This window comes from Anthonomus grandis (assembly GCF_022605725.1).
Source record: "Anthonomus grandis grandis chromosome 1 unlocalized genomic scaffold, icAntGran1.3 Chromosome32, whole genome shotgun sequence".
NCBI lineage: Eukaryota > Metazoa > Arthropoda > Insecta > Coleoptera > Curculionidae > Anthonomus > Anthonomus grandis.
The window spans coordinates 181,297-207,826 of record NW_026088427.1 but is presented as its reverse complement, the minus strand read 5'-3'; the positions used below and the strand labels follow the sequence as shown (position 1 = coordinate 207,826).

The following is a 26,530-nucleotide window of genomic DNA, read 5'->3' as shown; positions in this document are numbered from 1 at the left end:
GTCTTTTTCGGGTAATTATTGATATCCAAAAAAAGTAATTATGCCCATCTTCAGTACTGTCTCTGGATTAATCCTGGAATATTTAGTTGAAATATTTAATTGAATTATTTTTCCAACCAATTGAGTACAAAAGTACCCCGTTTTTAAACTATTACAATCTTGGAAACAGTTCAATTAAGCATCCCTTGTGACATACGATTTTTTTCCGGAATTTTATTAAAAAACCGTCTTGAAGGCTTTTAAAAAAGTCGTTGAAAAGGGAATTTTTACTTTGCTTTCTTCAGAAATTTGAGTTCTGTAGTTGCTTGGTAAGGGTGCTTAAAAAATCAATTCTTGTAAACGAAAATTTGATTTTCATTTAGTTTTATCATTAACTGCCTGGTCGAAAAGCTATATCCTGATAAGAGTGTGTAAAATCAAGGGTTGTTGTTCTGGACTTTTCAGATTTCCTGTGATATATATATTCGGTTTCTGTCCTTTGGAAAATTGCAAGGAAACCCTCCAACTATAGTTTGCTATTTATGATTTCATCTTCAACTGCCTGGAAGAAATTTTCAATTTTTGTTCTTCCAAGCAGTTCTAAAGGAAAAAGTCCCGTTTGTGTGTTTTAGGTTGATTATTTAGATCTCCTTACAGGAGCAATTCCTTCATATCAACTGCCTGTAAGGGATAATTAATATTTTTCTTACAGGCACTTGAAAAGGTCGTTGGAAACCACCTTTTCTCGATTTTTTTATTGACTTTTTACTGATTTGAATAAAAGGAAATTCTGAAAACAATCTTTCAAAATAATTAAATTTCGTCCAGACAGTTAACGAAAGGACTTTTTTGAAAAAAACGTCCCTTTAAAATATAAAAAAACAAGCATTTTAGGCAACTTAGCAACCACACAGTTAAAAAAGGTGATCAATTATCCAAAAAGTCTAGAAGAAGTTTTCTTCTTTTAATCAATTTTAAAGAAAAAAGTCCATTTTGTGTAGTTTTTTCACATTACAAATTCCTTCTTTAATTTAATATTTTTTGTCCAGGTTTTTGCAACCCCTTTCTCTAAATTTTAAATGTAATTTTTTGACTGTTTTCGGTTCAATCTTCGATATTTACATGCACCTCAACTGCCTGGAAGAATTTTTTAATTTTTCCTCGCTCGAAACCACTTAGAGCAACTACATAAACTTTCGAACGACACTGTATTATAAATCTGTTATACAACTTATTATATTGAAATTGCTCCTCTGTTTTACATGTGAAAAGAAGGGGGTGACTAGTGGGATCAGTCTTTTGTAGAACAGTATTCGAAAATATATTATTTGGTTTATAGTATACGGTAGAAATATGTAAATATAATTTCATGTAAGAATTTACTAATTGTTCAATGCTTTCCTGTCTATTTAGGGTTTAATAACAATGTTTGCGATAAAAAAATCCCTGCTAGTGGCGCGCCCTCGCGACATCTTCAGTCAGTTGTCTTGTTAATTCTATTGAAGCATTGAAGATGTTGCAAGATGCTTTAATGGCGTATGGTAATATGTAATTGTTACATAAGCTGATACAAAACTATTTTTACATAACAAACTTTAGTGCTTAAGAGGAAGAGGGAAAACGATTTTCTTGCAGCTTTATTTATATACAAAGGTGAGCAAAAATATCAGACTTGTCTTTAGGTAACGAAATTTTGAAAACGCTTGTATAATCCAAACTCTACCATCTGGTAGCAAAATATATTTCTAACGTCAGTTGTAAACGCCGATCGAAAACGTTAAAAAGATTTACAAATAACGAATATTATATTAAAATATTAATCTTTTTCTAAATTTTAGAAAAACCGCGATAATCGTAAATGAATGGTATATGTTCAATGAATCCTTTTAAGTACCATCTGCAATTCAAACCACATTGACTCAGCAGCGTTTGATTTACTCCAATCGGGCTTTGTAGCTGGTCTTCCAGATTTCGGCGAGTGTAACGGCCGAATGGAATCGATGGAAGATGCATAACGGAAGAGTGACTCTTTGCACTATGGCCCATGTCAGAAAACCATAAAATCGTTTTTGTACCGGATTCGCCTCGACTTTTTGGGTCTCGAAGGTGTAGATGATCCACATGGTGATGTTGCAAATCAGCAGGAACGTCACCACTTGACGGCCCGGTTTGGTGCGATCGTGTTCCGGAAGATGAACGCGGCGACGCGACACGTCAGCGATGAATAGAAGTTGGAGCACCACCTGAAAATTATTCAATTTAACAACTATTTTATTGAGTTTATAGTTTCATGTGAAAGCAAATCACAAAAAGTTTTCTGGTAAGTACAACTGTTTTGGATTTATGGAGTAGTTGCAAATCTTGATTCTTCGAGTCTTTTATTTAACAAATAAATAATTTACACTTGTGAGTATCATACATAGAGTAAGGATGATAAATATGGAATAGGTCAGTTAATTGCACGTTGAAAGTATCGAATTGAATTCATCTAAGGTTTTTTTTCGATCGGTCCGTCTCTAGTTTGTTGGCTCACCATGGACAGTCGTTTTTTTTACAGCATCATCAAAAGTTTTGCAGATCTTGCTGTTTCCGTATGTTAGCGATAAAATACTTATTTTTTATTCAAACTGTTGTGCATTTGTGACAGTTCAAACATCATAGTTTACAATAGTTTTTAGGTAAGTTTGTTTAACATAGAAATATTTTTTTTAGAATATTATAAGATTAGGTTATGACCGTCACTAATATGGAATTTTTTGAGCCACAAATATGGAATAGTATTCCATATTAGTATCCCATTAAGAATACTAAAATAGAGATATTTTGTTGCTATAAAAGCATTTCTAAATTTGCTTTTATACTAAATAATATATCAATAAGAATTATTGTAACTAAAAAAGGAAAAAAAAGTAATAAACAGAAGAGAGGCCATTGTAAACCTATTAAATTTTGTGCTTGTACTCTGCGTTAGAAACCTCAATTTTTATATGATGAAATAGAACTATGTGATTTTTTTTTAAATTTCAGTATGGCGTCAAAAAGTAGTCGAAAAAGAAAATGATATGATACAAGCAACTTGTGCTATTAAGGAACAGAAAATGGGGTACCTGCAGGCAGCCAAAACTTACAATGTTCCCAGAACAACCCTTTTTAGACACTGTCAGAAAAACGATGATCCAAATATCTCTGCTGAAACAAAACTAGGTCGACCAACAGTGCTTACAAAAGAACTAGAAGATGAACTTATAAGGTACTTACTTCATATGGAAAGTAAGTATTTTGGTTTAACCAGAAACGACATAAGAAATATGGCATATCAGCTTGCTGTTAAAAATAATCTGCCAAATCCTCTTGGCAAAGAAACAGCTGGAAAAGGCTGGCTTAAGCTGTTTATGAGACGGCACTTAGATACATTGTCATTTAGAAGACCTATAGGCACATCTTTTGCTAGAGCCAATGGCTTTTCCAAAGAAAACGTTCAGTCATTTTTTACTATCTTAACGAATGAATATGAAAAACATAACTATTCAACAAACCCCTTTTTAACGTTGACCAGAAGTAATTGCACGTAAAGGTAAACGACAAATTGGTAGCATGACTTCCGCAGAACGAGGCTCACTAATTACAGTAGTATTTTGTATGAGTGCAGAGGGCAATTTTGTTCCACCCTCAGTTATATTCCCCAAAAAAAAACTTACGAAGGGGGCTCCACCTGGGACAAAGTTCGAATGTCATCCATCAGGGGGTGGATAGAAAATAACATTTTTACAAAATGGTTTGAACACTTTGTAGCGACAGTAAAGCCTTCACCTGAATCTCCAGTTATGCTCGTATTAGACGGTCATAACTCGCATACTCGCAATATTGATGTCATTAATATGGCCAGAGAAAATAATGTTACGATTGTGTGCTTACCGCCACAGTCAACACATAAACGTAAAATTGACAAATCTTTTAATAGGGACCATTCAAAGTGCATTACAGTGAGGAGATAAGAACGTAGGTACGACAAAATGCCAGACCAGTAACTGCATTTGATGTGATGGAAATTTTCGGCAAGGCTTATTTAAGAGTTCAGCGTGGTGAGATTGCTGTTAATGGTTTTAAAGCCACCGGAATTTTTCCCCTTAATCCAAATGTCTTTTGTGAATCTGACTTTCTTGCCTCCGAAACTATCGAAAAAGATGAAGTTGTCCCTCTTCCAGTACCTCAAGAAACTGAAAATCCGACGCCACTAACAAATATTGTAAAACTCCTGAGATGGTCTCGCCTGTCCTAATCATTCAAGGACGAAAAGCAGGGAAAGCTGCCGTAATAACTGCGTCACCTTACAAAACAGAATTTGAATCATCCGCAAAAGCATCTGTTTCGACCACATCAAAACTTCAAGTTAAAAAACAAATTGGGCAGTTTAAAACAAGCTTGACTGATTCCGATACTCCCTACACGTCAACAGCCATCTCATCAAGAAGTCAAGCTAAGCGAAAGACAAAAAATTTGGGATACATTTCAGAAAAATCAAGTAGCTCTTCTGAAGAAGACTTTGTGGCAGATGATGACTCAGATGATTCATTATGTACTGGCGAAAATGGTGAAAAAGTTCCGGATGTTTCTGATAATCCAAAGTGCTTGTTTTGTGGTGGACAGTTTTTGGAAAGAACTTCATTGTCATTTGCAATGTACCTCATATGTATCTGGCATTTATATTTGCGATTTCTGCCAATAGATTTAGTATTTTGTTTAGTTTTCTAAGTATTCCATATTTGTGACCCTATTTTTAAAAAAGGAAATATTAATATTTTAGTTTTTTTATTACGATTTTTGAAACGTTTTTATTTTTTACAAATACAAGTTATAATAGCTTGATATACCATGTTTTTTAATTACTTTTAATATTTTTGTGTTAAAAAAATAAAAAAGTTCTTATAATCTTGCAGTTTTAAAAAAGGATTCCATATTTGTCGCCCTTACTCTACATTTATATGTGATATAATTTACAATTTCCAATAATGATAAAAAGAGGAGTGGTAATAAGTTTATATGATCGTGCAAACATTATTTGTAATAATCAATATTTAACAACTGAAAAAGATTTTATTAAAAATATCTTAATACAAAATAATTATCCCAAAGAATTTTTGGAAAATTGCTTTAAAGAGTTTGATAATCCACGTATAAAATTGAATCACCCAATTTTTAAGACAAACCTTATTTTACCATTTATTCCAGTTTTTTTTGATTTACGACCCATTCGCTTATAAAAAATTCTTTCCACTCAGACTTTTTTAAATTATTAAACTGAATAATGTCACCTAGGAGTGATCAGTGAAGTATTTTCATAAGGTGTAGTTCACTGGCAACATTTTTCGTACTCACAGTTACACTTAGCTCCATCTGTGAGCTTAGTAAATGACATACTCCTCTAGTGTTCCTTGCAGTTTTCCGAGCATTGAAAAATCTATCAGCTGACCGACAAGTGACAAATATATGCATTACTACATTATTTGTTCAATTCAATTATCAATAAGTAAGAACCTGCAATATAGTGAGTATAATATAGGAATCCAAAGGACCTAATCCACTTCTCTACGTCCACCAAATAGATGCTTAAGCTATCAATGACATTGCGATTGGTTTTTTTTGTAATGGTTTTTTAATTTTGTCTTCAATTCCAAATAGGATATGTACATCAGATTGCCAGATAATAGTTAGGCATGAGGTATCTCACGCAAATGAAAGATAAATGTATGTGAATTATTTCCTGTCAACGTGCGAGACAATGAAAGAGTTTGTTAGGCCCTTTCGATTTTTGTTGTTTAATTTAATTTACATCACCTTTTGCGAAACTGCAGTTGAAGCTTTTGTACGGACGTTACAATTTATCGACCAATCCTATTGCAAATATTATTGTCTGTTTTATGATAAATCTTCAACAATCAATTTTTCATATCGGAATATAAAGTTTTCAGTATTAATTATTTGTCCATATACTGTGACCGCTTTTACACAATTTGTCGAGCTGACTATCACACTTTGTAGGACATTATTCACTTTTGCCGTGTACATTTCCAAATTCATCAATAAAAATGTTGAGTACATTGTACTGTTGCATAGGTGAGCCTTATTCTACGATATGTTGATTCAACTGAAAATGGACCAAGCATCAGAGAAGATTTCATGACGTCTATTGATGCTTTTTTGGTGAACTGTCAAAGAATAATTCTGCAGAAAGTAGTGACTCTGACGACTCGGAAGAAGAAACTGAAGTACTCTCTACTAAAAACGCTCAAGAAGGCAGCCAACCTGATGTGGAATTATCACTTACCGGGATTGCTCTCGGGAAAATCGTCCTCGCAGAAATGAAGAAAATGAATCTCAACTCAAAACACTGCATTGCAATAGGAACTGATGCGTGTGCTGTGATGCTATCAGATCGTGGAGCTGTTAACGAAATCCGGAAAGAAGCGGAAAACGCTGTAGTAACACCCTGTTATTCTCACAAACTGAACAGCACCATATCTAAATCTACCAAAATTCGAGTGATTGAATTGGTATGCAGCACTATACGTGAGGTAAACAAGTTCTTCAAGAAGTTCTTTCCTAAACGTACGACTGCATTGCCAAAGAAACTTGGAGGACACCTGGTACAGTTATGCGAAACAAGGTGGGTTCAAGATCATGATGCTGTTGTTCAATTTGCCTCCAAAATCTCGTTGATTGTAGAAGCTTGGACAAAAATCAGTGAGTGGAAAAACAAGGAAACAGCCGGAAAAGCAACAGTCCTAATAGCAGCTTTGTGTAAATTCGAATTTATCGTTGGACTTTTCTGTCTTTGTGACACTTTATCATTGACTCATTCACTCAGCGTACTGCTCCAGAAAGAGTCCATCGATAATGCAAAAGCATCAATGATGATAGATACGCTGCTTGCAACGTTTCAAGATCGGAGAGAAAAAGCTGATGCAAATTTCAGAAGTATTTATTCAGATGCGAAAAAACTAGCACAAAAACTGGATGTTCCTGAACAAAAACCGAGAACTTGTGACCAACAAACGAAACGCGATAATTACAGCGTTAGCAGTTGCGAAGATTACTACAGGGTCTCGGTATACATTCCTTTGTTGGATACCATCTGCGAAGATCTCAAGACTCGTTTTTCGAAAGAAGTTCTAGACGGTTTTCAATTGAGTATGCTGCTGCCTACGAAAGTATGTGAGCTCAATCCAACTGAAAGCGAAAATCTTATCAGCTATTTGACAGAAAGATTCAAAGAGACTTCAGCGAATCCACTTCCAACTACTGCATTACAAGCTTTGGAGAACTGTGATGTTGAAATATTCCCTACTATCAATGCTTATCTTCATATATTTTGCACACTGCCTGTGACAAATGCAAGCTCTGAGCGCTCTTTTTCTACTCTTCGCTGCTTGAAAACGTGGCTGAGGTCAACGATGCTACAAGAAAGACTGATTGGATTGGCTTTACTATACATACACCAAGACATTGAACTCAGTCCTGAAGAAGTCATTGAACGATTCGCAAAACTGGGGTCTCGTCGTTTTGTTCTATGAAATAATTTTTCTGTAACATTTGCATCAAAAACAAGGATTTGTGGCTGAATAAATGAACATTAATACATCAATTACAATATATTATAATTATGCTGATCCACTGTGTTCAAAAAAATTTTCCCCACCCAAAAATCAGCCCTGGATCCGCCCCTATCTTAAGATCTATATACTGTATATGGATTTAAAAGGTTTCTACAAGCTGCATTGAAATGAACATGAACTTACCTGAACAACTGATAAAATCCCAGTTACCATAACGAGCATGTTGGGTTCAACGGAAAAGGCCTTAAAGTGGCCGGCGATGACGCTAAATACCGCATAAGTGAAGAGTCCAAATGCGGAAACTCTCAGCAGGATGTCGTTCAGGTCGCTCTGCTCCTCAGTCCTGAACTTCAGTCCTTGGACCCTGCAATTTACGTGGGTTGTTTTCACCGCGCGCATTCTGATGACGTTTCGCGAAAATAAGCATGTCGGGTTAGCAGGTAGGGTGAAAGCGAAGCGATGAAAACATGTAACAATTATGAATGATATACTATAGGATATAATGAGGTGCATGAGCAAAATTAAAAATAACTTAAAAAAAAAACGTGATGGTATTGACACGTCCCAAGCAACACATCATACATTATTCTCGTTAAATAAATATTTATTCAGCGATTTTTTAGGAAATTTTTGGCTTTGGTATATGGTCAAGGTGTATTTATTAGACTGTATAATATACGTACATCATATACGATTTTGTTTGCAAAAAGGAGAAAATTTCGACATTTAAAAATTGATACGTGATTTACTATCTAGTTTATAAACTTGATTACTACTACACCTCAAATATTTGTTATAAATTCTTTTGAAAAATCACTGAGTTTCGTCTATATTATCCAACTTAATAACTTTATATCAAATTTAAATAGACAATGTTGTTAAGTTAAATATTGAATATATATTTTTTGCAAAAACATTGTTTTTCATCAACACAACCCTTACCCCCCCACCCACCCCAAACATTTGTCCAGTAAGAAATTCTTTTGAAAATCACCGTTTTTCGTCCATATTATCCAACTGTTTTTGTATTAAATATTTATTAATATACATGTATATAATTATATTGAATTGAAATAAACAGTGTTATTAGATTAGATATTAACGATGAAACCAGCTGTTATGCATGCGTATTATTTTGGGAAACAATGATTTTTGAAAACAATTTCTTACTGGTAAGTTGTGTGGGGTGGGTGGGGGGGTAAGGGTCGGGTTAATGAAAAACATTTTTTTTGCAGAAAATAATTTCCATAGAAAAAAAGCTTTTAACAAAATTATAGGTGATAAAAAAATCTATACTTTTAGTTTTTAAATTAAAACTATTGGTATATTTATCAATAACCCTATATAGTCAAGGTATATTTATTCAACTATATAATATCCGTATATCATATACGATTCTGTTTACACAAGAAAGAAAACATTGGCATTTAAAAAAAATACAAAGGATTTACATAGCTTTTACGTAAGGTAATCTAATATCATTCGTTAAGTAAATATAACTTATTTTAGGAGTATGGTGACGTGTAAAGATACATACACTTGATTTTTTAATAGATATTTCAAAACCATTTATGACTGACCAGCTCCTAATAATATTAAACATATTACACAAACTGTTCATATTTTTTATCAATACTGTATATACAAAAATCATCAGCATACTGTACTAAACTATATTTACACAAAAAGGTGTGTACGTATGTTATGTGTGTATGTTAAGAATATAAACATCTTGTTAAACGTGAATAAAACATAAACATAATATTAAATTCCTCAACATACATCATGCGGACATTTTTCCCAATATTCATAGATAAAGGTCAACCAAAAATTTACATCTGATGTAAACCAAAAATAAACGTTTATTTAACCATCGAGTGTTGCTTTAGACTTTGCATACTATAAAAGACTCACCTAATAAATCCAATGATAATGGCAACGATACTAAGCACCATCAGCACACAATGTGACACGTCAGCCAAATAAATAGCCAATAATCCGAGTTCTTTATGATGTATCAGCACAAAGAACAAGATAAGGCAAATCAGGGAAGCGACAAGCATAAGCAGTCCGAAGAATAAACCTTTGGAGGCACCAACGCAATCGACCCGTCCCTGCTGAGCTTGAGCCATCGCTACAGCACGACGGCTCAGCATTATTTCTAAGCGATGTTCCAGATCTTCTTGAGTCACATATCTGCAAAAAAGAACAATTGTATTTGATTATCCAGGTCATACAGACATTGGGCACAATCTACTTTAACTAGAGAGGAGAATGTCTAGGACTTTAGTCCTCTAAATTCGGTTTACTTAGTAGCTTCTCCACTTGTCATCTTATAAGAGATAACAATAGAGGAAATAGACAGTAGATTGAAGCAAGCCCTACGCTAGCTTCAGTATTGAGCAGGTGCGGAAAAGTAAAAGGTTGCTTACACTGGTGGCAAACTTTGTGAGGCTTTAGTGAGCCATAAACTCATATGACTCATATAGATCTGCAGCAAGAACTTGAGGTTCTTTCAAACTATATATCTCACAATTAGGGTTAGTTTAGAACGTACCAACATTCTCAGATGATAGAGACAATTTAGGAAATGATGCTTGCCTAAACCTGGATTCCCTAGAGCCTTACAGGTGTAGATCCATTTTCCCTATGTTAATAGTTCCTTTTGACGAAACATCTTTTGCATCTACAAGACTTATAAAACAAATTGGAAATAATTAATGCAACACAAGGAAATACCACAGCAGCCATTTTGATCTGATAATCCATTTTACCGGAAACAACAGACTTAAGCTTCCTTCTGCTAATATGGCAAGTCCTGGTTATTAGGCATCTCTTTTCCACGTAAACAAATCAAGTAACAGTCCACGTTCCAGAGATCCAGAGCAGCACAAAAGACCTTGTGTTGCAAATAACATTCCTTTGGTCACACATTTGTTAATGATATATCAAAACGTGTTTTGTTTCCTTAATATTGTTCTTCTTCCTAAAGGAAGCTGGTGGAGAGACAGAGCATCAGTCTCTTCTTCGAGATATTTTCTTGTAATAGAGTGAAACAATCGAAAACGAATGAGATTCACATCGCCATCTACTGGAAATAAATGAAGCAAGAATCTGAGGCTTCTTCTAACTAGTATTTTACAGGGTTAGCTTAGCATGAAGAAACATATAGTCTGAGAATGAAGAAAGAAGTCTTGATGATGGAGTTTTTAGAACTAAGCCCTCTACTTACTTATCAAATATATAAAAGGCTTTAAATGAAAGAGAAAACTTGATGAATATAGTACCTCCCTTTCCCAAAAGATCCTCTGTATCAATTATAAGACCTATAAAGCAAGCTGTAAATAATGAATGCTGCATTTCAGGGACTCAACCAATTGAAGAAACTCATCGTAATGGAAGCTCATAAAGAACCAGACCATTAAGCCCTCTAAGTTTTTTTTTTAATTCTAAGATTCTGTGAACCAAGTAAAATAGTTCAATTTTCTCATCGATATCGCCATTTCAGTCTGAGGCATTACAAATCATAGCATTAAAATGATGTTTTTTGTATATAATCCTGACTTTCAATGCACTTAACTACTCTAATCAGTAACAAATGGTTTAAGTTGAATAATGCCAGAATCTCAAGTCCAAGTGTCTCAATTAACTCCAGATGATGTAAAGATGTACAATAGAAGCAAGCAGCCACTTTGATCTGAAAATTCAATTTACAATGGACAATATACTTAAGCTTCCTTCTGCATAATAAGGATTACAGTGGACAATATACTTAAGCTTTCTTCTGATAAGGCAAAGATCAAGCCTTATCATTGGCGCATCTCTTCCATGTAAACAAATCCAGTGACGAAGCAGTCCATATTCCAGAGATTCAGAAAAAAAAGGTTGTGTTACAAATAACAATTTTTCGATGATGCAAGATATTAAGACTTGTATTGTTCCCAAAATATTCTTCTCCTTTTGGACATTTCTACTTCTATTCCTGAGAAACTATTCAGTTAACACAAGTCAGCAACTTCTTGAAGAAATCCGTCACGCATTGTTGTTCCACGAAGATCTTTCTCAGCTAATAGTTTATGATGATGCAAGGAATGTGTCTGTCATCAACTTCTGAATTTGGAAATTCAATCTGAGTTTGTGCTGACCAATAAATTGGAAAGTTCGTTGAAAGACTTGAATGCCAGGTCATGGACTGTTTAGTAATGATTAACTTGTTACACTGGTGCCTTACAGATAAAATGGTAAAGATCCATGACTGGATGGAGTTTTTGTCGTAAATCCTTTATATTAGCACCAATGTTGATAAATTTGGAAGCTTGCTGGATGCCTTTTTTGACACATGGCCCAAATAAACCAACTAAAAAAAAGTGAAGTGGGATGGATGGAAGCTAGTGGAAGGATAGAACATTAGTCTCTGCTTCGAGATATTTTTATGTAATTGGGATTGTACTTGGATTAAAAATCAGACCCATATCACAATTTTAGCGAAAAATATCATGAGATATCAAATTTTTTCAAGAAATAGTGTAGCAAGGACCTGACGCTTCTTCTTCTCCTTCTACTAACACGTATTTTATTGGGTTACCTAGTCTAGGTTAGCCTTCTTCTACTTCTTAATGCATTTTCAAAAAAAATCCTTTTCCTGGGAAACGATTCAAAAAATACAAATTATCTCATTCAGCAACTTCTAGAAGAAAACCATCACACTAGATGTTGTTCCACTCACATCTTTTCCAGCTATAATGATGATGATGGCAAGGAATGCTGAAACCTGTCCTCAAATCCTGAATATGAAAAAAAATTAGTACTGACCAATAAATTGCTCCTTTGAAAAACTTGCGCCTGGTCATAGATGATGTATGCTGATGATAAACTCACTAGGAATCGACAAATGCGAATAGACTTCATAAGAACCAATCTTAAAATCCCATTTGCTTCATTATCTTACCTTGGGTTCCTGCCAATATGCTTCCACATGCAATAAATCACAGCAGCTCCGATTAACGAATATTCAATAATAAACGGAAACAGGTAAGGAGCAGAATCCTGCACTATGGTGCCCATAATGTTAATTCTTCCGCAGCTGTCGTTCTCATAACTAATATTCCTCATAAAGTAGTTGTAGTTGATTAGAGCTTCAGGCTGAATGTCTTCGAGCATTTCTGAACTATTAGCAGCGAAGTTATCTACGACTTCTGGTTCATCTACAACTGAAAATTGCACTTTATATTATTAGATCTAATTCATATCAACGTAAGGCAACACAGACATGCATGAGAATGTAACTATTATGGCTCTAAGAGGTTAGCGAGCAAAAACATCCTAAGGGACCACATACCGTTAGCGATTTCGTTAGCAACAATGTTATTAAAGCTTCTAAGGTCAAAGAAATCCTTAAAAGTAGCATAAGTCGAGGACGATAAGCTCCTCGGGGTGGTGGGCGTAAGTGGTCTCTGCGTAGTGAACACTTGCCACGAATGCGCAGCAGTCGTTCTTAAGGTCGACATAGTGGGAGGGGCGAACGTAGTCGGAGCTCTAGTGGGCGCAGTCGTCGTAGGATGATTGATAAAAGGGGCCGCGGTCGTTTGGATGGTGCGATACATCGTTGTCGGGATCGTTTTAGCGGTAGTGAACACTTCTTGGTTGTTATAGAAATTAATGTTAAATAGGTTAGTTTCATAAGCATGCTGCATGCAAACGATTTGTGGATTATCAATGAACTGATGATGCAGGCAGTTTTAATTCGTTTATAGACTTTTATAGTGTTACCAAGTTTGTAAGGAGACCTATGCTCACTATGTGGCAGTCAAAAATCCTTTTTTGTTTCTAGTTTTTCAAAAGTATTGACACATACAGACTCAACCCTCAACCTCAACCCTCGTGGGACAATAGCTGTATAGATATTAACTTTAACTCTACTTTCTGGTCTTTTTAAGTAGGTATATATTTTGTAAAAAGATATAGATTTCAGACGGTTCTTGAAGGTTCATCGATAGTTACTTACTGGTTACTTGAACATAGTTATTATGCAAATGATAGTCTTGAACAGACCAACCAGGTGTACCTTGGAATTGCCAGCAATAAACGAGCTCCAAGAGCATCGTATGAAAGGTATGGTATCACCCTTCTTGTGCTTCACTGGTTGTAAAGCAAATGTTTCAGAAGGGAAATTCCTTTAAAGCGAAAAAGGTTTTAAGTTTCTTGAGATTTGAGATCTTGTTCTTCATTAGACGAGAAGAGAAGGCTCCAGATATTCAGCGTCATTTTTCTGCTTCAAGTATGCCTCGAATCCTTATTTCTGCTGAGTCCTATGATTATCTTCTGGAAGGGGTACTAGACCCGAAAAATGGTCAAAAGTTGATTGAAACTGAATTTTTAGACTTGTGCTATGCCTAGAAGTCTACTAGAGCTGAAGAATTACTGTTGGTTGAGTTAGGCAAATATTCTCTGATTCATATAAGAATCGAAAAAAAAAACTGGAAATTCACAGGTTTCTACTTGCTTTACAGTGAGCACAAGCCTTTTAACCCTTTCTCTGGCCTAATTTCCTTTAACTACTACTAAATTTCCTGAACAAAGATTATGTTGATAAATTGTCTAGATCTATCACTATTTGCTACTCTACAAAAAACTGCAACCACTTACTTCTGGTGGTAGTGGTGGGTAAAGTCGTCGTCGTAGTGATAATATTATTAAAATAAGGGTAAACCGAGCGTGCGGTCGTAGTGACGAACTTTTTAACGTTATATGGGGTGGCTGCTATAGTGGCAGCCAATAAGCTGGTGGCCGTAGTGGTGGTAGTGGTACTAGTGGTGGTGGTACTGGGTAGTACGTCGGGTTTCGCAAGGTGGGTACCCAAAATGGTGTTTGCATTGCGAAGCGTGTGTTGTTTGATGCTTTCTGGAAAAAGTAGGCGCGGACTAAATAATTTGATTTTTCATTTTTTTCTCTCTTTTCTGTTGGCCTTTTTTGCTTTATTCGTATAATATAAACAAAGCTAAAAACGGGGGATTGATTTATCGCTATTTGGTTTCAATTAAAAACAATGATTAATAAAAATCAAAAATTTAGGTCGAAACTAGATGCAAGTTTTTGCTTCTTGTTTAAGATAAATTGTATCTTGGTTTTGTTCATGGAATAATCCGAGTAGCAGAATAATAATGAATAGGTTTAAGGCTAGAGAGAATCTAACTCAATTATTAGAGATTTTTATTGGAAAAATTACGGGAAGAAGAAGGGTTAATTCTACGTCACAAATGACAGCAACTAAAAAAAATTGTAAAGGAAACGCTAAACGTGCCAGAGTTTTGGGGTCAAGTCCTCACTCAAATGGTCTATTTTTTTCTCGATCATTAAAAGTTTTCTTTGAGATTAAATTAAGGATGATTGTTAATGCAGAAATTAGGATTAAGATTATATTTTTTTGGAAAAAATGAATTTTATTATTTATACTATTAGCATGGCTATTTTTTGATTGGAACTCAAATATAATGAATTATATTATATAAATAGGTTATCTTTCTCATCAGTAAATAGAAATATAAAAGTACTAAAAAGTACTGTGTAATTTCAGTGGTTGTAAAGAAGTACCAAGCCGAAATCAATGAATAAGTATTTTATGTTTATTGGCTCAAATACGATATCTCGTCAGTGATAACAATCACAGTAATTATCTTAAAAAACATTTAATATCTGTATACTGTATGGGAAAGATCCATTTAAGAATCACACTATTAATTCTTGGTATATTTCAAATTAAAATTTATCTCTGCAATGATTTTTGCAGGTAACCAGCAATTTTCTTTCCTTTATTGTCTTGGTTACAATAAGACCGTCATTTTCAATGATTTTAAAGATGTATCGACTAAAACAGTAAAAAAATATTTATTTATTTGTCTTGTTGCATTGGATAGGATAACCGTTTATCTCTACAGTGATTTTTAAGTTTTATCAATATACTTAGCAATTAAAACCAGTAATTTTCTTTAATTGGCTATTTGAGAATTATTTATCTCAATAGTGATTTTTATCTTGACAGTGTTTTTTTAAGTACAAGCATGTAGAGACGCATAAAAACCAGTAAAATATTTTTGTTTTATTGGTTTGGATCCGATATTTAACCATCACAGTGATTTTTGAACTTAGAGGTAGATTGGAAAATTATTATTCGCTTAAAATAAAGGTTTGTCAATAATCAATGATAAAATATTTGCTCTTACGGTTTGGGTACGATAAATCATTATCTCAACAGTGATTTTTTTAGGCTCAATTCTGTTCATTGAACTTAAAAGATCTCCACGGTGATTTTTAAGGTACGATGAGTATTTTGTTGGTTCTACTCTACTGGTGATTGACTTTTTAGACTCAAATATGTTCGTCGAATTTTAAAAAAATTAACGCTGATTTTCGAAATTCGATGAACATGATTGAACCTAAAAATCACTATCGAGAGAATTAATTATTAGAATATCTTTTATTATAAATATCATCAGTGATTTTTAAGGTAGGATGAGTATTTTATTGGTTCTAGTGGTGATTTGCAAGTGCGATTTATCACGTCTAACTATGCCTATCAAATCTTGAAAATATCCGATTTTCATGGTACGACTAACAAAATTGAATTTCATAATCACTTTTGAAATAAATAATTATTATCGCATCCAAAACCTATAAAAATATTTTTTAATCTATTAACATCTAAACAGTTATTTTTTAAATTCGATTGGTTCTACTATGGATTTTTAAGGGTGACCTAAACAGTGACTTTTTAAGTTCATATATGTTTAACGTACCTTAAAATTCACTGTTAATATTTTTAAAGGTCTTATTGAGCACAATTTAACCCAGAAAAATCACTGTTGAGATAACACTTAGTATATCAGAATCATCTTTGTACCCTACATCTACTTAACCATAAAAGCCAGTAAAAATCGATTTTTTCTGATTGGCTTAGATTCGATAATTAATTATCTGAACAGTGGTTTTTAAGGTTTATTGAGCCTTAACATATTTCTCAATCTTTCTTATTAATTAACTGTATTTAAACTATACATCGAATATTTGAATGACAGCTAATTATGTTCATGGTACTTTTAAAAAATCACTGTTGAGGTTTGTAATAAATGATACTTCTTTTTAACATTTGATGAGCATAACTGAACCTAAAAATCACTATTGAGATAATTAATTATCATATGCAAAGCGATAAAAGTTACTTTTAATACGAATCTCAACAGTGATTTTTAAATAACGATTAGATCTTTAGTGGTTTTATTGGTGATTTTTAATCTCAGAAGAGATTTTTTAGCTTCAATTATGTCCATCGAACCTTTCAAATATCAACGGTAATTGTTAAGTTACGATGTACATAAGTGAACCTAAAAACCACTTTCCAGATAATTATTTATCGCATCTAAGCCGATAAAAATAACATTTAATAAACATCTCAACAGTAATTTTTTAGGTTTAACCATGTCCGTTGAACCTTTAAATACCAACTTTATTTTTTATAGTCGATGAGTACTTTCTTGGATTTACTGCTGATTGTTAAGTGAGATCTCAACAGTCAACAGAATATCAGCAATAAATTTTAAGGTTCATGAACATAAATAAACTTAAAAATCACTGTTGAGATAATTGAAGTTGAATATAAGAACAATAGTGATACAAACTAAAATTACCGATGATACTTTTAAAGTTCGATAAATATAACTGAACTTAAAAAATCACTGTAGAGATGTGCATTGAAATCACTATCAAGATTTGTATTGAATAGTTTTTATCGGTATGGTAATTATTAAATGAATTTTATCGATTTGAATACAATAATTGATTATCTCAACAATGATATTTAGATCCCATTATATTCATCAAACCTCAAAGAATCCCAACAGTATTTTTTACGTTCTATAAGCCTAACTAAAACTAAAAAATCACTGTTGAGATTAAACTTAATGATCACCAGTAAAACCAATTTAAAAACCACTCTTGAGATTTGTATTAAAAGTAACTTTTATCGCGTTGAATATGATAATTAACTATCTGAATTGTGATTTTTAGGTTCAGTCATGATCATCATTTTTATCGCAATGGATTCAATAATTAATTACCTGAACAGTGGTTTTTAAGGTTTATCGAGCGTTAACACATTTCTTAATCTTTTTTATGATTAAACTGTAAATCGAATAACTCAGTAACAGCTAATTAACTCAACAGTGATTTTTAGGTTTAATTATGTTCATGGTACTTTTAAAAAAATACTTTTGAGGTTTGTAATAAATGATAACTGACCCCAAAATCACTATTAAGATCATTAATTATCATATTCAAAGCGATAAAAGTTACTTTAAATACAAATCTCAACAGTGATTTTTAAAGAACAATGAGATGCTCATTGATTTAACTGGTGATTTTTAATGTTAGAAGAGATTTTTTAGCTTCAATTATGTTCATCGAAACTTTGAAATATCAACGGTAATTTTTAAGAAACGATGTACATAACTGAACCTAAAAGCCACTTTCCAGATGATTTTAAAGTTCGATAAATATACCTGAACGTAAAAACTCAGCGTTAAGACATATTTACAAATCACCAATAAAACCACTCTTAAAAATCACTGTAGAGATGTACATTAAATATTATATCTATTGGTTTGGATACGATGATTAATTACCTCATCAATGATATTAAAGGATTTGAATTTCTCTAAAAATCACTATTAAGATTTGTATTGAATAGTTTTTATCGATATGGTAATGTATTAAATTAATTTTATCGATTTGCATACAATAATTGATTATCTCAATAATGATATTTACATTCCATTATATTGATCAAGCCTTCAAAAATTCCAAGAGTATTTTTAACGTTCTATAAGCCTAACTAAAATTTAAAAATCACTGTTGAGATTAAACCTAATGATCACCAGTAAAACCAATAAAATACTCAATAAAGTAAGTTTTATCACGTTGAATATGATAGTTAATTATCTGAATAGTGATTTTTAGGTTCAGTCATGTTTATCATTTTTATCGCAATGGATTCAATAATTAATTATTTTAACAGTGATTTTTAGGTTAGTTATTTATGTTTATTAATTATGTTCATCCTTAAAAATCACCGTTGATATTTTGAAGGGTTCCATAAACACAATTAAATCTAAAAATCGCTTGTGAAATCATGATTGAAAATTATGCAGTAAAATCAATAAAATACTTATTCTACGTTAATAATCACTGTTGATATAATTAATTATTGTCACTCAGAAGTGAATTTTACACGTTTAGTTGAACCTAAAAATCACTGTTATAATTGAGTATCGGATCTAAACCAATAAAGCACAAATATTTTGCTGGCTAAGTATAACGATAAACATTAATAACTGTTAAGATAATTAAAGTTGAATGCATTTTTAAGGTTCGATCAGCATATTTCAGCGTAAAAAATCACTGCTGAGATCATACTTACAGTAAAACCAATAAAATTATTGTTGTTGCTACATCGGCTTGGATTTATTCACTAATCATTTTCACGGCAATTTTTAAGGGCCATCGATATATAATAATGTACAACTAGTGAAATTAGTAGTTTTTCCTTCAACGTGTTTTATATCTTATTGGTTTGCATACCAATTCTCTACAGTGATTTTAAAGTAACCATAAAAGCCAATAAAAAATTATTGATTAATATTTATCACGACAGTGATTTGTAAGGTTTGAGTCAGTAAACCTAGACATAGGCTTTCCCATCTTTTTTATGATAAGTCATACATCAAATAATTGAACTCTTTTCGGTTCGTATTCAGTGATTTTTTCTCTCAACATCGATCAGGGATTTTCTCAAAAAAACAACATTCTCCGATGAAAGTCTTGAAAGCTATAGTTACAGATTTATCTCAGTGGTGATTTTTTAGTTTCATTCATCCAATAAACACAATTTCTGAATCACAGTATTGACTGTTGGGACTATTTATCTCAACAGTGATAAGTTGAAAGCTGGTAGAAATTGCGGCTTTATTATCGGATCGGTTGCAACAATTAATTATCTTAGAAATGAGCAATAACCATTTATCTTGGAGGTGAATTTCCTTTATTCCTTTATATGCGAAAAAATATCCATATCGTTAGTGATTCTAAACGACAAAGGAGTAATTTTTTCTCTAATCAATTAAGCTTATTCATTAAGTTAATAAGGGTGAAACTACCATATGATCCAATGAAAATGACATTTTTGTTAGTGCATTCACGACGATTACCCCCAGTATTCAACTATTAAATGAATACGAAGCTTTCAATAGACTTACCTGCAAAAGGAGCGGTATTCGTAGGCGACACCGAAGTACCATTCAAAAGGTCCCTATGATAAATGGTAATCTCCTTAATATATTCCAAGACGAGAGTCCGGATCCACACACAAAGATTGGTGGCTACGACATGCATAAGACCAAATCGTGCTACCACTTTGAATCGATGGATATTTAACTAAAAAAAAAAAGATTTAAAAATAATATAATTTGGCACCTACTTATTAGATATAAAGTAAAGAGTTCCTCCATAAAAAATAATCAAGTTGAATTGCTGCCTAGTTGTCCTCCTTGCTCCTTCAACAGCAACATCGTCTCAACTTCTTCAATTGCTGGTATTTCATATTCTAGAGATCAGTTTCTTACGATTCTACATCATAGAGTGTTAATTTCAAAGGAAGTATTGCTAAAGATGTAATTGGAGTCTCAACTTCAAAAAGTAAACTCAATCAACCCCTTTCGCAGACTAAGGAGTATCCCAATTCAAGCTTCTGTACTACTGGGATAAACTACTTGACTTGATCGTGGTACTTACCCTCGAATTCATAAATATAAAATACATTTGCATAAAGGTGAAGATCATCTGCAGAACCGGGTTCACCCCTCTCAAGATCATGTAGCACGGTGAGTTAAATGGGATCTCGAAGAACACCCCGAACTCCAGACCGTTGTAGATCATCGTGCCCAGGCCAAAAGCTGTGAAAGAAAAAGGAACATTATAAGGTGATCTTTTATCTCAGTCTATAAATGGATTGAACGAATGCGGAGAATGGCGATGATGAGTGTGATTAGAAAATGATAATAACAACGTGAATAAAAAGAAGATGGGGAAGAATATGAAGACGAGCAGGGTCTACGTTAAATGCAAACTTAAGTTTAAAGAAATTGAGTCCAAAAATTCAGAGAGAGGAAGAGCATGGAAAAAGAAGATAAGATAAGAACAAAAACAAACGTCCAGGAAGTTGAGGGTGTGTTGGCGTTTCTCTGTCTTTCTTTTGTTCCTGAAGAAAAAGGAAAAGAGGAAGAAGAAGGAGAAGGCGAAGAATAAGCTAAAGAAGAACGAAGAGAAAAAGACCATCAAACTGCAACAATCAGTTGCTTCTAGTACATTAAGTTAACCTTCTTTTTATTTTTGCTAAAAAAGATAAGGTAAATATATATATATATTGTTATAAAAGATAAATATTATTAAAAGACAAGGAGTGATAGAAAAAGAAGACCTTGACGAAGAAGAAGAATAGTGAGAAGAAGAAGAGAAAGGAACAATAGAAGAAGAATTCCGACGTGTTTTAACAGTTTATCAAGGTGCAACTCCTAGTTGTCATAAATTGATTAATAAAACTGTTAAGAAAAACAAAAGATGATTAAGAAACAATATCAGTTACAACTTGACGCATCAATCATTCCATTAGTGAATAAGAAGAAGGTAAAGATAAAGAAGAAGAAGAACATGAAAAAGAAGGAGACGAACAAACTACGTCAACTACAAATTTGAGTTTAAAGAAATATTTAGGTAACTGAGTATTCCAAGTATATTAGGTATATTATACATTTTGATCTTGTTCTATTTAATATATCTATCTTTCTTACTCTCTTGTGGCTCTTATGAAATAATGACAATCAAAATGTACAACATTGGTCTTGAAAGAAATTAGAGAAAAAAATGAATTAACACTCAATAACTTCCTCAATTTATTAATCTGTGTCTGCTTCTTGAGTATGAGTTGTGAATGTTTCTCTGTTTTTCTTTTGTTCATGAAAAAGAAGGAGAAGAAGTAAAAGCAGAAGAAAACGGTGATGAATAAGCTAAAGAAGAACAAGGAGAAGAAGATGTATAAATTGGAATAAATTTGAGGTTAAAAAATAAGCATTTCAAACAGTTACTTCTATTACATTAATTTAACTTTCTTTATAATTTTACCAAAAAAGCATATCTATTGGTCGAATTCTCAAGAAAAAGTTAATCGATGATATCTTGATAGATAAAGGTGGCATCTATTCATCATATTTGCTTACTCACACCTTATTTATTGAATATATAATGAAATAATTTAGGAAGGGCGTCATGTCATATATGTATATGAAATTACATAGATGTTGTTCCATTGATGTAATGCAAATAAGTTCTTGGCAATAGCTAATCTCTTTTCTTCGTTCTCTCATTTCGGTTGCATCAATCCTTCTATTCATGAATAAGAAGAAGATGAAGAAATAGAAAAAGGTGAAGATTGAAGTATATAATGGAAAACTTAAATCATTTGCAAATTCAATTATTGCGAGCTTAAAACAAGAAGTAGAAGACAAACATACTGCAACTACAAATTTCGGTTTAAAAAATTGTTTAGGCAAGTGGTTACTTCAAGTACATTATGATCATACAATATGATCTCTTTTGATTTAGTGGATCTATCTCTCTTTGTCTCATGTAGCTCTGATGGAAAAATTGTGAAAGCTTCCATTTGTGATTAAGAAGAGGATGAAGTAATAGAAGAAAGCGAATGAACTCTTCGTCAATTACAAATTTCAGTTTAAAAAATTATTTAGGCAAGTGATTACTTCAAGTACATTATGATCTCTTTTGATTTAGTGGATCTATCTCTCTTTCTCTCATGTAGCTCTGATGAAAAAGCTGTAAAAGCTTCGTGATTAAGAAGAGGATGAAGTAATAGAAGAAGGGAGATATTAAGAAAAAGAAGAAGGCGAATGAACTCTTCGTCAACTACAAATTTGAGTTAAAAAAAGAAATTAGGCAAGTGAGTAATCCATATATTAGGTATGTATGACACACCTATCATGTAGCTCCTATGGAAAAAAGAAATAAACTGTAACTGCCAGACGAAACACACATGAGAAAAAATTCATACAGAGGAAGAGCATGAAGAAAGCGAAGAAGCAAAAAAATAGAAAAGACGAAAAATACCAAGCAACTAACAAAAACAAACTGCCAGAGATTTGAGGGTGTGTTGATGTACCTCTGTCCTTCTTTTGCTCATAAAAGAGAAGAAGAGAAAGGAGAAGGAAAAGCTAAAGAAAAACAAAAAGAAGAAGTCGGTCAAGTTGCAAAAGCCATGTTAAAGCAAGTCATATGCATTTCAAACAATTGGTTTTTTTTTTACTGAAAATATGTTAAAGAAAAAGGATAGACAGGAGAAAAAGACCACGACAATGAAGCAGAATAGTAAGAAGAAAAAGAGAAAGGCTTAATCTCTAGTAACTATACATAAATTGATAAAACTGTGATACAAACCTATCGCTCCAATTCTCAAGAAGAAACTCCCGTGACTGTGGTCGTTCTGCGTCGTCTTCCTCTTGCACTTGACCTTCGGTTGCTGCGCGGGATTCCGTTCGGGTACGACTGCGGCGCCGCCCTCGACGTCGACGTTGTTGACGTGCGCGGCGGGCGCGGACGGGGGCGGGGCGGGCGGCGGCGGCGCGCCGGCTCCCTCTGGCGGCTGGGGGCCCTGTGAAGAGTTGTGACGTAGTTGGTCATGTGACGCGCCCTTTTGTCGGGCCTTTTCGGTAATTTCGATCACGGGCACCGGCACCACGTCCTCGGCGTCGACCACGCCTTCGCTGTTGCGTCGGTACGTGGTGCTCTATGCGACGTAGGGACAACGAACGGAAAAGAAACCAAAAATAAGGAACGAAAACGAACGAAAAATTAAAAAAAAAAAAACGAAACAAAGTAAATGTAATGTGCCGGTATCAAGGGAGCTGCGAGTAAGAGGTAAATTAGGATTAACATCATCTTATTTAAGTGGTCAAGAGACACCACTATGTCCTCATAAATCTTGCAGATCCATCTTACATCCAATGGAAGAAGTATTGCAACTTTTCTAGTCACAAGAGGTGCTTTCGATGTTTCAAGTTATTTGACCAAGTACTATTGAACTATATGATTCGGGGAAGTAAGTCCAGGTCACTCTTAATGTATGCTCTAAAGGAGGAGTTTAATCTGCCTCACTACTAGACTGGAGGAAGTTTTTGAAGAGCTAAGGGTTAATACTTCACTTGTCGTTGAGTTGATGATACGAGGTCAAAGAAAACTGAGGAAAAGTGCAACGAATTTGATTATGAAGCAATTTTAACAAAATCTTGTCCAGGAAGCCAAGAATCTCAATTTGTTAATAAGAGTAAGATCATAAGGTGATTTCCTCTTCACATAGAGTGGTCAGATTAAAAACAACATGTGGATCGAGAGTATATATTAAAATGGGCTTCTATTATATCGATTTGAGTTGTCTGGATTTTAAAATCTCCATGGACTCCATGGAAAAGTAGATAAGATGTTTAATAAAAATCTTTTTTACTTGTATAATGGTAACTTAGCAGTATCCATGGAGATCAACAAATCACTCACTAAATCACTCAATCTTTCACTACTTCACTTGCTGATTAAATTGGAATTAGAGTGAATATAAATCAACAAAATTTAATATGATGAAATATCAAGGAGTGAGATGGTAGCATTTTAGGATTATTGTTTTATCACAGAATTACTTGATATCTCTCTTATATTTCCCAAGCAACACATCGTATATTATTATCGTTAAATATATTGATATTTATATTTAATTCATGATTTTTTAGTACATTTTTGGATTTGGTATATTCATCAATACATCATAACTAGTTTTTAAACGCGTTTACTACACCTCAAATATTTGATGAAATTCTTCTGAAAAATCACCGTTTTTCGTCTATATTATCTAATCTATTAACACTGTTTTTATAGTAAATATTTATAAATAAAATTATATCATATTTATATAAACAGTGTTAATAAATTAAATTTTGACTATATATTTTCTGCAAAAATTATGTTTTTCACCAACACAACCCTTAGCCCCTCACCCACCCCAAACATTTGTCCAGTAAGAAATTGTTGAAAAATCACCGTTTTTCGTCCATATTATCCAATCTAATAGCACTGTTTTTTTATTAAATATTTATTAATATACGTATATATAATTATATCAAATTTAAATAAATAAACTGTGTTATTAGATTAGATATTAACGATGAAACCAGCTGTTATGCATGCGTATTATTTTGGAAAACAATGATTTTTGAAAACAATTTCTTACTGGTAAGTTGTGTGGGGTGGGTGGGGGGGTAAGGGTAGAGTTAATGAAAAACGGTTTTTTTGCACAACTGCCTGAGAAAAAAATTCTTTTTAAGAAAATTATAGGTGATAAAAAAATCTATAGTTTTTGTATCTATACTTTTCTCACATTCGAGTAAAACGTGAAAAAAGTTACAGAAAACATTAGTATATTTATCAACCGTATATGGTTAAGGTATATTCATTAAATTGTAGAATATACGTGTATCCTATAGGATTCTGTTTACACAAGAAAGAAAATTTCAAAAAATTGAGAAGGGATTTACATCGCTAGTCATTACACTTGATCGCTACACCTAAAATATGTGATAAAATGACCCCGATATCACATATGCGATATACTTTTCATACACATATATTATCCAATATTTATAGTTGAAGTTCATCCAAAAATGTACATCTGGTCTAAGCCAAAAATAAACGTTTAATTAACTATCGTGTGTTGCTTGGGTTCTTTCACTTTTGAGTTTACTCGGTCATATGATTAAAAAGATCTGATATTGATTCAGAAAAACTGGTGAAGTATGGAATTTGGACTAAATAGTGAATAAGAGACATTTTCCATTGAGTAAGTGACCTCTCAATATTATTTTCTGTATCTCCAGAGCAACCTACAACGCTCTCACTAGCAAAAGAAGATGAGACGACAAAGAATTGATGAAATACACCATAACGTGTATTGGTGATAGACAATTAAATAGAGACAATTGAAGAAAATATATCGAGACCTTTTAACAGAACAGATGCTTTAAGTGGTTCACAATATTTACATTCCTCCTAAGGCCTGGGTAGAATGAATGGAATATGGAAGAGAAAACTTCGTCTATAGATTACAATTTAATGAGTATAAGAAACCAATGGACTTTTGGCTATATAGAAGGACTCGAATATACTTAAAGAAGATGCTTAATAGAATACCGAGTAAAATAAGGAAATATTTTCAATCAAAAGTACCTTTAACATAACTAGGATACTGGGGTGAACTCAAGAGGTCTATTGATCTCTCTGTTACTAAGTAGCATGAATGGAATCCAGAGGGTTCTCCTAAGGTCTTTTAGACTTCTTTAAAAATGACTGGGTTAATCGATTAAAAAGGTTTCTGAGAATTACTTGGATTACTGTAGAAACTCTTCTAATCCAGGTTCTTTTTTAGAGTAATAATTGGAATATTACGGAGAATACAATAGATAGAGTTTAGAGATAACTGTGGGGCGAATGGAATACTGGGATCGACACAAAGAGTCTTTTGACCTTTAGATGCTAAATAGAATGATTGGAATACCGAGGTAAGTAAATTAGGCATTTTGGAAACAGAGCTTTAATGCTATAGAGTGAAATAAACTGAATTACTTCTATTGATTTTGATTAGTGACTAACTTATCACAGCTCCCTAGAATAAAAATATAGAAAATAGTGATGTGGTTGTGCGTGTGTGCTATAGAGGATTAAGGAATGTAGGACAAGAGCGAAGAAACGAAAAGTGCGTAAAGCGATAAAAGCAAAGAAGCGGA

General features: G+C 33.2%; 1 protein-coding gene across 18 annotated transcripts in view; it reads right to left on the bottom strand.

The window, feature by feature from the left end:
* Positions 1 to 1,601: 1,601 nt before the first annotated feature.
* LOC126749386 (proton channel OtopLc-like) overlaps positions 1,602 to 26,530 on the bottom strand; it is a 111,030-nt gene continuing 86,101 nt past the window's right edge. For 10 of the 18 annotated variants that reach the window (XM_050459058.1, XM_050459064.1, XM_050459062.1 and 7 more), the window contains 9 exons: positions 23,142 to 23,490; positions 20,430 to 20,590; positions 19,895 to 20,072; positions 14,238 to 14,492; positions 12,931 to 13,230; positions 12,541 to 12,802; positions 9,507 to 9,788; positions 7,776 to 7,992; positions 1,602 to 2,222 (listed from right to left, as the gene is read on the bottom strand). In XM_050459058.1, the coding sequence (XP_050315015.1) occupies positions 1,914 to 2,222; positions 7,776 to 7,992; positions 9,507 to 9,788; positions 12,541 to 12,802; positions 12,931 to 13,230; positions 14,238 to 14,492; positions 19,895 to 20,072; positions 20,430 to 20,590; positions 23,142 to 23,490 (2,313 nt within the window). In that variant the 3' untranslated portion in view covers positions 1,602 to 1,913. The remainder of the gene's footprint in view (positions 2,223 to 7,775; positions 7,993 to 9,506; positions 9,789 to 12,540; positions 12,803 to 12,930; positions 13,231 to 14,237; positions 14,493 to 19,894; positions 20,073 to 20,429; positions 20,591 to 23,141; positions 23,491 to 26,530) is intronic. The other 8 variants (XM_050459066.1, XM_050459071.1, XM_050459068.1 and 5 more) reach the window with 4 other exon arrangements.